The sequence below is a fragment of the Amphiprion ocellaris genome, chromosome 14, assembly GCF_022539595.1.
Source record: "Amphiprion ocellaris isolate individual 3 ecotype Okinawa chromosome 14, ASM2253959v1, whole genome shotgun sequence".
In the NCBI taxonomy this organism is placed as follows: Eukaryota; Metazoa; Chordata; class Actinopteri; family Pomacentridae; genus Amphiprion; species Amphiprion ocellaris.
The window spans coordinates 12,746,751-12,759,339 of NC_072779.1; the positions used below are offsets into that span (position 1 = coordinate 12,746,751).

At 36.4% G+C, this 12,589-nt stretch overlaps 1 protein-coding gene across 2 annotated transcripts; it reads left to right on the forward strand.

Annotated features, from left to right (window-relative positions):
- The first annotated feature begins 1,121 nt into the window (after positions 1–1,121).
- Positions 1,122–12,242, forward strand: LOC111580649 (complement factor B-like). 2 transcript variants are annotated; one of them, XM_023288491.3, is made up of 18 exons: positions 1,122–1,279; positions 1,965–2,171; positions 2,254–2,439; positions 3,400–3,576; positions 4,762–4,848; positions 5,060–5,199; positions 6,092–6,236; positions 7,453–7,581; positions 8,375–8,485; positions 8,656–8,790; positions 9,606–9,709; positions 9,996–10,116; positions 10,299–10,437; positions 10,524–10,600; positions 11,084–11,184; positions 11,307–11,436; positions 11,557–11,606; positions 11,708–12,242. In XM_023288491.3, the coding sequence occupies exons 1-18, from the start codon at positions 1,222–1,224 to the stop codon at positions 11,879–11,881; spliced, it is 2,271 nt and encodes a 756-aa protein (XP_023144259.1). In that variant the 5' UTR covers positions 1,122–1,221; the 3' UTR covers positions 11,882–12,242. The 2 variants fall into 2 exon arrangements, with proteins under 2 accessions (XP_023144259.1, XP_023144260.1); XM_023288492.3 differs by having other exon boundaries at positions 1,130–1,279; positions 1,968–2,171.
- The last annotated feature ends 347 nt before the right edge of the window (positions 12,243–12,589 follow it).

Genomic DNA, 12,589 nt, shown 5'->3' on the forward strand with positions numbered 1-12,589 from the left:
GTTGAAATGTTAACCATCTTATATATCTCATATTAGGCTTCTGCTTAACACTGTGTCAATAAATGCCACAAAAATACTGGATGAGATAATTACTGATGATTTTTTATGAGGCCTCACCATAGATGTGGTTTATCCAGAAGGTGGCACTAGAGGAAAGGCCAAACAATTTAGGCTTTCTGAAGCACAGATGTCTTTCACAAGGTTTCATATTAAACAGTTTATTAGACAATTTGAAGTATAAAATTGACATTTTGTTCAAAACTGAATCTCATGTCTGTTTTCTACAAGGCAAAATCACAAAGACGTTGAAAATAAATACAAAGAGACACAAAGCATCTAAAAATGTGTAAAACATCATCTTTTGCAGGACTTTTTGCATTCATAAAATACATTTACTTTTCACAGATGACTTCTAGTGGTTTCGCTTTGACTCCTTCAGACGTTTAATTGATCATAAACAGTGTTAGCACATTAGCTGAGATCTTCTTTTAATCTTCATCAAATAAAGAGTCTGTAAGGGTCAGAGAGAGCGGCAGTCTGGTACGACTGAGCAGTTCAATCAATATGTGGATCAACGTGTCAACAAACTATGCACAACATTGCCTCTGGGTTTTGGGAAATGATGAAGCAAATTTGTGTACTTTGTCTTGGTTTCACAATAAGTGTGTGTTTTTTGGCAACATGAGACGGTGTGTGTGTGTGTGTACACATGGCGGGAAATCCTGCATCAAAAGCTGTGGCCTACTTAAGGTCAGGACGCACAGCAGAAAGTAACAATTAGATCTCTGTAGTCACAATAAACAGGTAACCTGAGCAGATCTGAATTCATGTACGTGTTCCAAGTGTTCTCTTAGGATGTTTTTAAAAAAAAAAAAAGCAACAGTTTTAAATATAGTAAATGTGTAGTACTATATCTAATATGGTAAATAATCACTATAGATAGTTAGAATATAATTACTAAGTTCTTCATCAATCAACTTGACTGAAAATGAGTCACTTAAACCTCACTGCTGTTGACGTTTTTAATGCAACTGTGAGATTTTGTGGGATTTTTTTGTGACACACACATACATATTGATCTCATTGGTCACAAAGTTAATAATTAGCAGAATGGTCTTTGTCAACTCCCTCTGTCTCAACATCACTGTCCACTGGGAAATAAATAAACAGCTGCTACAGTATCCTCTCATTTTTATATTGCTCCCCAGTTTAAGAGTCAACATGGGAATTTCTGTCCACTGGAGCTGGCTTGCTGCACTCTCATGCCTCCTCTGTATGGGTGAGCTACTTTTATTTTAGATTTAAATCATCTTTATGTCATACATGATTTTGAATTTCCAAATGTTTGTGTATTTTTCCAAGTATTTATGTCTCTCGAATAAGCTCATTTTCAGCATTCGTAGTATTAAAAAGGTCTGTTAGAAACATCTTTACAATAATTTACAGCAGATTTTTTTCACATTGTCTTGTCTACAGCTTATAATTTGGTGTACCAACCTTGCACATGGAACTTAAAAACTTCTGTTGAAAACATCTGTTAATATACATTTGTAAACTTAAAGTAAAATTCCTGTGGAAAAACAGCATCTGATATTATGTCTCATGTCAGGATATTTTCTCTCTGTTTTTAAAGTCCATTACAAAGCTGCTTATTTTTCTGAATGTGGGATAATGTCATAAGCCTAATATGTGCTACTGACACTGCCAACTTTATCAGTATATTCTATTTTGACTAAAACCCCATTATTAAAAAAGAATATGTTTGATCAGAATTAAATATGATGGCATTTAAATTTTTTCCACCCTGCAGCAACAAAATAAAGACTATAGAGACCTGTGTATTAACATGGCACTCCTTTAATTTTACACAAGTTTGCTCTTTTCTTAGGGCATCTCAGCTTGTGTCTCTGTGGACAAAACTGAATCTTAACCTCTGTGCCACAACATGGTGAATTTCTACCCAGCAGGTGAGGTTCAGTGTAACTGCACGGAGACGAACATGGCAATGGCGGGAGGTGATTACAAACTGACCAACAAGCTGGAAAGAGGCAGCATTCTGGTGTACCACTGCCCTGAGGGCTACTATCCATATCCACATCTAGCACGCGTTTGTCAGCCCAACGGCAGGTGGAACCCATCACCCAAAAGATTTTCACCTCAGAGATGCAGGCGTGAGTAATGTGACCATGATGTTTCTGACTGTGCCTCAGGCTGCCTGCTCTACATGATGACTCAGACCTTGTTGTCTCTCAGTTGTTGAATGTCCAGACCCAAATGTGATGGAGAACGGAAACGTCATCCCTCCTCAGGAGAAGTACTTTGTGGGCAACGAGACCACGTATGACTGTTACTCCGGATACACACTGAGGGGCTCAACCACACGTCAGTGTTTACCAAACGGGAAGTGGAGCGGCTCCACTCCCATCTGCAGCCGTGACTGTAAGTCCTCAACAGCAGTGGAACATATTTTAAGTCATTTGACTTAATTTTGAGATACTAGTATTTTCATTTAATGCAATTTCACACTTTCACTCCACAAAGTGTTTTTTTATTTATTTATTTGACAGCTGTTCTTTATCTTCGCATTATAAAATGTTACACAAAACATCCAGTATGATAAGTTTTTAAAACATGGGTGAGCTACTTTTATAATGCTGATTATTATTATTATTATTTTGAAATTGTATATGTAACTTTGAATTTCCAAATGTCCACATATTTTTTACCAGTATTTATGTTTCCTGAGTAAGTCAAAATTTTTCACAAAAAATCTCCTGTGACTGGTCCCCAGCTTAAAACTTTAAGTGTCAACCTTGCATATGGAAATAAAAAAACTAAATTGTTGTTGAAAACAACTTTTAATATATATGTTAATACTTAAAGAAAAATTCCTGTGGAAAAAACAACAAATTATAGTCTCATGTCAATATATTTTCTTACTCTTAAATTAATTTATAAAGGCTATTACGAAGCTAATTATTTTTCTGGATGTAAGTTGATTTCATATTACTAATATGTGGTATACACATTACAAACTTCATAGTTTGACTAAGCGACATATTGCAAATTTTGCATTCATTTATTTATGACAGCAGGTGTACTTTGAAAACTAATATTTTTCATAAATATAGAGTCTGAAAATTTTTTAAACCATAAAGTATCGTCAAACATTGTCCCAGTGGTCCTCAGTGTTTCGTTAAAAATAGCTTCTTATGGACTTTTATTTAGGTAGGATTTGAATTCAGGCCTTCTATTTGAAAAGAATACTTTAATATCATTGTGTTGCTAAGTTAATTATTCAGCCCTTTCTTCTCTTCTTTCAAATTTGGGACATACACTCAATCAGTCTTTTTGGCTTTTTCATGACTTATCTTTGTGTTTCTTCATTTCTTACCACAGCTGGTGATAACTGTCCAGATCCTGGTATCCCAGCTGGAGCCTCCAGAACAGGGAACATATTTGGAATTGATGACACGGTGAAATACACCTGCAATGGCAACCTGTTTTTGGTGGGCTCCAGTGAAAGAGTGTGTCAGGAGAATGGCCAGTGGACTGGAAAAGAACCAGCATGCTACTGTAAGACAGATATCTACAGCACACACACTGTTTACATTTATTTGATCAAAGTTTTGCCATTAAGAGGTCTGCTGGGAGCCTAATGGAAGCTCATTATCATAAGGATGCTGCAGCATTTAGAGGCAATGACTGGAGTCAAGTTAATTTACTCAAGATAATGTTGCCAGGGCTCTTGAACACTCAAAAGTTTGAAAAGTTAGAACTAATGTGGATCATTTTTCCTTTCCATTTACCAATTCTGCAGTTTTTAGCGATATGAACAGTCAGTTAGTCTGTAAATATCAGTCAGTGGCAAACAGGTCAGATGAAACAATTTGTCTGGTTACAGAAAGATAGAAGTCCGTTTATGTCAGTGCCTTTGCCCAGTGTCTTTAAGTTTGGTGATCTAAATGTTCAGGCCTAAATAATAGTCCTAGATTTAGTAGGTATGTATATTTTATTCATGCTTCCCTTTTTCTTTCTGTTTGTAAAGGCCTTTACACTTTCATGTACCTACTTTCACATGAATTATGTTTTCAGTCACTTTTCTTCTTACCTGGAGGAACACAGTTTCAATGGGAGGGCTTGAACTTGTCTCTGTATCTTTACATTTACTCTGTCCTACACCAAGAATCACCTCAAGGCGAGACTGTCTCAAAATGTTGCTGATAAACCCACATTTACACAATGTTATCTGTTTATGTAGCTGTTCTGAATGATGATTGTACGAACCAATCAAACACAAACTGCCCAAAAAAGAACTTACCAGTTGTGTGTTCATGTATTTTACCTCCTCTGGTTCTGTGCTGTCAATGTCGGCCTTTTGAAAATGCGCACTGGTGGGAAGACAGAGTACACAAATGTCCCCAAGGGTCTGAGTGATGGAAAATTTCATCATTTGCCCAAGTCTACAAGAGTTTTTATGGACCTTTTTGCAGACAAAATTTGGCATATGCAGCCCAAATGTGTAGATGTGATCTGTGCAGACAATCTGCTGCCACTACGCTGCAAGAGCATTAGTATGCTTTTAAGCAGAAGTGTACATCATTGAAACACACAGACATCAAACTACTGCTTTCAGGCAGCATGTATTGGCACCTGAAAACCTGAAAAGCTAGTACTTTTGTTTGCCGTTATCTTTAGCGTCACTTTACATTGTCACAGTTATCGCAAGCCTAAGGTTATGTGGCTTTTTCTTTTTTGCAGACAAGCACACTTATGACACTTCACTGGAGGTTTCAGAGGCATTTGGCAGCGCGATCAAAGACAGCCTCACCACTTTAGAGTCAGTTGGTGAGTTCCTGGACCTAATCTGATTATTAGCATATTATATATCAGCATTGGTGTCATACATAAAATAAATGAGTGGTAAATTAACCATATAATTCATTTGCTCTGAATATATTAACCTAACAAGAAAGATGACTGTCTTTTGTTATGCTTCTTTCTTTATGGGAAAGAATGTGAAGCCTATGGCATGGTAACAGTATCTTTTGTTGTTCAGATGACACACAGGAGGGGAGAAAAATCAGGATTTCAAAAAATGGGACGCTTAACATCTATATTGCTGTGGATATATCTGCGAGCATCGAAGAGAAACACTTCAAAAATGCAAGAGATGCAGTCTTAAAACTCATCACAAAGGTGAGAAACAAACAGCTTCTCTCTTGATTTAAAAACACCAGAGGCATGCAAGTTTTATCGAAAATGATACAACAGCATATATTAGAGGTTTACATTGTTTATTTAATTTAAAGTCCTACTCTCCCAGAACTCTCTCTCTGTCTTACAATATGCTGAATTTGCAACCAGTCAGCAACACCGTGCTTGGACTGGACTTATATTAGGATTGCTTTGCTGATTGTGGACTCGGTTATCGGGGTCTGAGGATGCACTTGGGGTGAAACTGCAGACTGCTGCTGATGGATGCTGGCAATAAGTTTGCTGAGTTGTTAAATCATGTTCGAAATATAGCAGTTAGTGTGACATTTAATCAATCACTGGATAGTTTTAGCAATAAAATGCCATGTTAGAAATGTCACATAGATATTGAAAAACTAATTTAGAAGTGCTTTTTTCCCCGCAAATACTCTGCATGTGGACCAACTGGTGTGGTGGCCAAAGGACCTGAATTATGCATGAGGCTTTCTGTAGTGTCTGACACACTTTTAGAGGCACATTTGGCTCACTGTACACATTATATGTACACAATCTCATCCAGTTTGGCTGCTGCCACAACAGCCCATTAGAAGTAAATTTAATTATGAATTACAAATCATAATCTTGACGGATGTTTCTTGGCACCAGTCCCTTGGCATGCTGTCAATGCACACTATGGGGTACGCGTTCTGCTGATAAATGAATCAGTTACTCAACAAAATAACAAGCATAAGCAGTTTGAAATGTAAGGAGGCGTTGCGTTAGGGAAATATTGCACAGCAGTTCCACAAGTTTACATGTGTTCACAGAAATGTGTCAAAAGTTAATACAAGATCAGCCATTATGTATCTAACTGATGTGCTTTATGTATCCACAGATTTCATCCTTTAGCGTTACTCCCAACTATGAAATCGTCTTTTTCTCCTCCGACGTATATGAAGTTGTTAACATTCTCGATTTTTTGGATGGCAAAGCATCATTAATCTCCGTCATGGAGAAGTTGAGTACTTTTACAATAGGTGGTAAGTGAAGCTTTATTTTTTGTGTATGTATTGACTGCAAGAGCCACCCGTGTAGAACCTTGATTTCAGGGCCAGAAAAAAAATGTTTACTCAAATGTAAGTACTTCTGAGCAGCCCTGAAATAACTGCTTTGTGGAACTTGAAGCTGATTGGCTAAACTCTGAGAAAACAATGCTAATCGATTAAATTTATCTTTATGTCTCTGAGATTGCCATCAACAACAGAAAATCATCATATGTAAAAACCCAGCTGGCCAGGAACATTCCCATGACATTGACCATCATTACCTACAAGTTCTAAAAAAAACTTTTTTAAAAAAGGTTTTACTCAAATGTTTAAAGAACACTTTAAGAATATTTTTAGGTCCATTGTGTCCAGGAACACAGATAATGTTCTATGATAACGTTTGCAAACCAACATTCAAAAAATGTTTCCAGATGTGATCAAGGCTTTAGTTGTTTTTTTAAAAATGAAATGTTGCTGTAATGTGATATTTTAACAACAGTGGAACCTTTTCCCAACAATGCTCTGGGGATGTTTTGCGGATGTTGTCAAGGGAATGCATTATTGAAAGTTTTTCAGTAGAACATTTCCCCAGTGATAAGAAAGTAAGGACCTGGAAAACCTTAAGATGTTATCAAGACATTAGATGAAAGAATGTTCTTTATTAGACAATCCTCTAATGTGTTATTTTAATGAAGGTGGAACACTCTGCCTGCAATTTTCTATGCATTCTTTTCTTGAATGTTGTTGATGGAATTACCTTGATAATATATACAATGTTCCCAGAATATTTCATGATTATGAAGGAAGAACATTGCCCGTGCAACAAGAATGTTGGGGCATATCGGACAAACAAAGTTAACATTTTTAGGACATCTTTTGTTATTTTAGCTTTAAGAAGAACATTCTGGGAACTAAAAGGAAATTTCGGAAAAACATTAGTAGAACTTTGCAGATTTTTTTGGAAACTGAGTTATGTCCAGTCACCACTCAGCATTAATGTTGCAGTCAAAGCCATTGAATCCTACACCACAATGAAAACAATAAGATGCAATGGCCAATTATAGGGTTGTTCCTGTAAGTGTTAGCGCCACCTAACACCCACCCTGAGTTCCTGCAGTGGAAAGCCGCCAGTACTTTTTGCATGGTTTTAATACACAGCTTGATCCAAATGTTCACTTTTACTGTGTCTCTCTGCTTGTGTGACTTACAGAAAAAAACGCCGGAACAGATCTGAACACAGTCTTCAAGATCTTCTTGGACCGAATGGCTTTTATAAAGCGTCGAGCTGGAGAGGAGGGTTTTAAAGAACATCGTCATGTCCTCATCTTTTTTACAGATGGTAACGTCAGCATGTTGTTATCTTTCAGTAATGATGGGGCTGATTTGTTTTACAGTAGGAAAATTCTGAACTTAAAGAGTTTCACTTAAATTCGGGAAAACGGGTATTTGCCTTCCTGCTGTGAGTTAGATGAGAAGACTGATACCACTTACTGATGAAGATACAGCCAGTAGTTGATTAGCTTAGCCTAGCGTATAGACTGCACTTGTACATAGACTATATATTAAAGATAACTATGGCAGCTGTGATGCTACTCATTGGTTGTTGAGTATTTTGAAACTGAGAAGGATCTGATTGAGAACTCAAGGACAATGCACATCTATAAGGCAGCCACGCCCTAAAGCTGCTGCTTAATCATCTATTTTACTCTAAATGGTATGATAATTCATCTAATGAAAACCATGCTGTATTGAAAGAGACTTGAAACTAGTGATTGTGACTATAAACTTGTTAGGGAAATGCTTACTTAGGTAACAAATCATCTGAGAAGTAGCATCATTTTCTCCAAGAGTTTGATGCAACTGATGTAACCAGAGAAGTTGCCTCCTGCTGGATGTTGGAAAAAATGCAGGTTTCAGGCACTTCTTCATTGACTTTATATTTCAGACCTGAAGACTTGTTTCTATGTACAAGCTTTATTAATACACATAACATTATTTCATTGTTTTCATGTAAGACAAACTTCAAACCGTTAAAAAAAAAAAGATTTGAATATCGAAAGCTGAATAAAATTTGTTGCTTTTGTTTTGTGATTTGTGTTCATATTTTAACGCAATGGTTTCTTTTACTGCAGGTGCTTATAACATGGGTGGTTCACCTCTACCCACTGTGGAAAGAATAAAGAACATGGTGTACATGAACAATACCAGCGATCAGCAGAAGCAATCCAGAGAGGAATACCTTGGTGAGTTTAACTTTTGATTTGTGCAGATTTCTGTTGAAATTAAATAATTCAGCCTGTGTGCACTTTTCCACACAGACACGAAGCATTTTATTACTTCACAATTTTGATTTGCTAGCAACTTTTGTGCAGAATTTGCTTTAACTTCATCATTCTGCTTCATTCTGTTACAGACATTTACGTTTTTGCCATTGGAACGGTGATCTTTGATGATGACCTGCATCCCCTGACAGTAGGGAAAGATGGGAAACATTACTTCAGAATGAGAGATATTGAGAATTTACAGGACACCTTTGATGAGATAATTGGTAAGTCATCTCTAAGCATTTGTATCATATTGATACATGCGTTTCTAAGACCTCTATCTCATCAGCATGATAAACAGTTGCCTTAAAAACCTGCTGTATGTATACTGATACATGAATTCTGCCCCCTTGTGGATTATCATTTCACTACAAGCAGCTGAAAGTAGCATTTTGCCCATTTTCAAAATGGCTACTCTCATGAGCTAGTCCACAAATGGTTCATTAGGAAAATGATTGCTAATTTTCAGAAAGTAACGGTGAAAATAACATCTAAATTGTTACTCATTTTTAAAAATATGGCAAAAAATTTTCTTTTGGATTTTGCTAAAAGGGGTAACAAACATCTCGGTTCCAAAAAATTTGAATTTTCTGTCTATTTTTTGATGCGTCAGACTTTACAGGGTTAAGAAGTCTGCATGAATCTTCTGTTTGTTGTTCAGCTTTGTGTGCATGTGTGTGTTAGTATTCTCCCTAGCATTCATCACCCAGCAATAATTCAACACGAGGGAGATACATGATCATAACTGCATGCCTGCATGGTTCTCTTGTTTCCTAAAGTACCTGATAGTAGGCAGAACCATCACTCTTGATCAAGGCTGATACCACTGATATAGCAGAAATGGATAGATATGATAAATTATCCCACTGGATCAGTGTAATTTAATTTAACATAATGTAATGGGTTCAAGGCACTGAGCTCCAGATTGAATGTAATGTTTAGCTTCAGCACTGAGCTCGAACCGTTTAGTGATCAGATGTATTTTCATTTGTGAACATGAGCAAAACTGAATTTGCCTTTTTGTTTGTTTGTTTTCCAGATGAAGAAGAAGTCAAGGGTCTATGTGGTCTTCACAAGGAGTACAGTCCTGACAAAACCAACTTTAGGAAAATGTTTCCATGGGTGGCATTTGTTATTGTCCAGGTAACAGTTTCAACTCATCAGTGAAATATGTTTGCAAGTCTGAATATGTGATGTCAAATTTTTGGATAATTTTGCTCAAAATCTACATACCTGTCATTATAATCTTAATTTTCACTGAGGGAAAAAAATTTTAATTGAGAAATACTTTATTAAGTGGCAACACAGCAGCAGACTCCAATCTTCATATGCAAATTTTAATGAAAAATCAGTAAAAAAAAAAAATAAATAAATAAAAAGAAGAGAACTAAACATTTTATATATTTATTATGTATTATTTATGTAATAGAAAAATAGATGCCTCGGCTCTCTGGTGACACCGAGGTTTATCTTGACTGCTGCTCACTGCTTCAAATTTGGTGATACACCTGAACATGTCACAGTTGAACTGGACGATGGAGATGGTCGAGGTAATTATAATTTGCTGAAATTATTTATTCATTAATGTCTCTTCTTTTATGTGAACACCAGCAGTTTAACACATCACAGAAATTATTGTTTGTTGGCTTTGGGAATGGATATTGAAAATTTAGTCCTCAATCCTCTACTTTAATCTATCTAATTGCTTCTTGTTCTGAAAACTTTTTTACAGTGAAAAGAGTCAAAACTTTCATGTTACACCCAAAGTACAATATTTCGGCTAAAGTGGACCAGGGCGTGAAGGAGTTCTATGACTTTGACGTGGCTCTAATCCAACTGGAGGAAGACGTTAAGATCTCAGCTGAAGCCAGGTGAGAACTCGTGTCCTACAAATGAATGAAACCCTTCTTATTATCCCGCTTGAGATGATGCTATGTTTATTTTTCATTTTCTTTAGACCCATTTGCATACCTTGCACCCAGGAGACCAGTAATGCTCTAAAACTGGTTGGTGATTCCACCTGCAAGCAACAGGGTAACTTCACAGTACATTTTTGAAACAATGATTTATCAATGTCAGACAGAGGCAGACAAAAGCAGGCTTCTGATTTCTAGGTTGATTTTAATGTTTGAAATTATACAGTTATAATTGATTGGCAGATTTTATCAGCTGGAGCTAACCAGCTAAGTAAGCTTACATGTGACAATTCAATGTTTCTGAATGACTTGTCTTAAAATTAAAATCTATTAAAGGGGGTTTCAAATTCACACTTGATAGCTCCATGCTTTAATTTTCTATTTTTTGGATTACTTAAAAAAATAGATTAATGCCTCTTAGTTTATTTTTATTGTTTGCATTTTGGTCACTGCTTCAGAATTTGAAACATTTTTGAACACAATCTTTTAAAAGAAAAAAATTGGAAATAATAAATGATGATTGCTGTTGTCTGTGGGCTGCGCTGCTTTGTGGTTAAAATGAGGGGATAAATTACAAAATTTTTGTGTTTTCTATTTGTAGAAGAGCATTTGTTAAAGGATCAAATTGAAAGACTCAATTTCCTGACCAGGAAACGAGAGACTGTGGGTTTAAAAGATGTTCACGCCAAGTTGGGCGACAATGTGAGTTTTACATTACTGAGCTGTGTTGTATCTGCTGAATGTGTCTGCGTGTGCTTTCTTTATTTTTCTAAATCTGAAAAGCCACATTGAGCTTTAATTATTTCTGCTACTCTCCAATACAGAGAGATGAATGCATCAAACATGCACTCACGGCAAAGGGCATAACGACGAAGGACGAACGGGTTGCTGTGACTGATAACTTCTTGTGCACTGGTGGCCTAAGTCCTCAGAGAGATCATATAGCATGCACAGGTTTGTTCCTGCTCTTTCATGAATATATGAAACACTAAAACATGAACAACAGTAGAGGAGATCAGTAATTCAGGCCCAGGAATCTGCATGAAATCCTGTGTTGTGTATCTATTTGTACAGGTGACTCTGGAGGTGCTGTTTTCAAGAACTACGAGCTTCGCACAATACAGGTACAGTAATAGATCACAAATGAGCACTGAAATAAGCAAACTTGTGTAATTTATGTACATTCTTGCTGAATGCATAGAATAACCAGCTACTTCTTGCACAGGTTGCATTGGTCAGCTGGGGATCCAAGGAGATGTGCATAGGAGGTGGTGTTGTCGAGTCAGATCGACTCTCCAGAGATTTCCACATTAATCTTTTCAAAGTCATCCCATTTCTCAAATCCATCCTCGGAAATGACCTGAATGAATATGCACCACTAACATTTTTGGAAAATTAGGAAAGTTGAATATAATGACATATTGTTAATTGTTTTGGTATTCCACTTATAAAACTGCAAAACAGATGCTTTATCTCATGCAATCACTCATTCAATCTTCTTTTTTTTCCAGACTTTGAGTTCATAATAAAAAAGACTTTCACATTAACTTTTCTCACCCAAAGAGCAGATGCATATTTTAACGCGTAGCGTCAAAGTTAAAGAGCATTTTGGCACCACCCATTCTCAAAATGCACAGTCAGTGGTGCAAACGGTGTCTGTTTTGCACTTTATCCTGCCTGCACGTATATTTACATAAAATATATTCTGCATGTTATGTGGTCAACCAGTATGAAGAAGTTAATAAATCAGTTTGAACCTGTGTTTTGATGTGTTTTTGACCAAATGGTTTGCATGCCCTGGACATGGGTAAGACATTGGTATGTACTCTAAGACAATATAAATTCACCAGCTGTCATATTATTTCTATATAATGCTTTGCTGGCTGTTTGGCCATTAAAGTCAATGTTGCGAATCATTTGCCAGAACTGCTACTGCTTTATGGAAATATCAAGTATTCATATGATTACTTTTTTAGTTTTTATATATTTATTTTTTGCATTGAATCACTGGAATACAACAAAAATTCCTGTTCATTTGACCCATAATGATCTGTATACTGACAGTGAAATTTCCCTTACTGTGATATTTAACCCATACTGTTGCTGT

Bases quoted from the DNA above. Each gene is read 5' to 3' on its own strand.
- LOC111580649 (XM_023288491.3), top strand. From the start codon at position 1,222: ATGGGAATTTCTGTCCACTGGAGCTGGCTTGCTGCACTCTCATGCCTC. The intron at 3,577-4,761 runs GTAAGACAGATA...TCTTTTTTGCAG, and splicing joins AAAAGAACCAGCATGCTACT to ACAAGCACACTTATGACACT. The intron at 4,849-5,059 runs GTGAGTTCCTGG...TTTGTTGTTCAG, and splicing joins CACCACTTTAGAGTCAGTTG to ATGACACACAGGAGGGGAGA.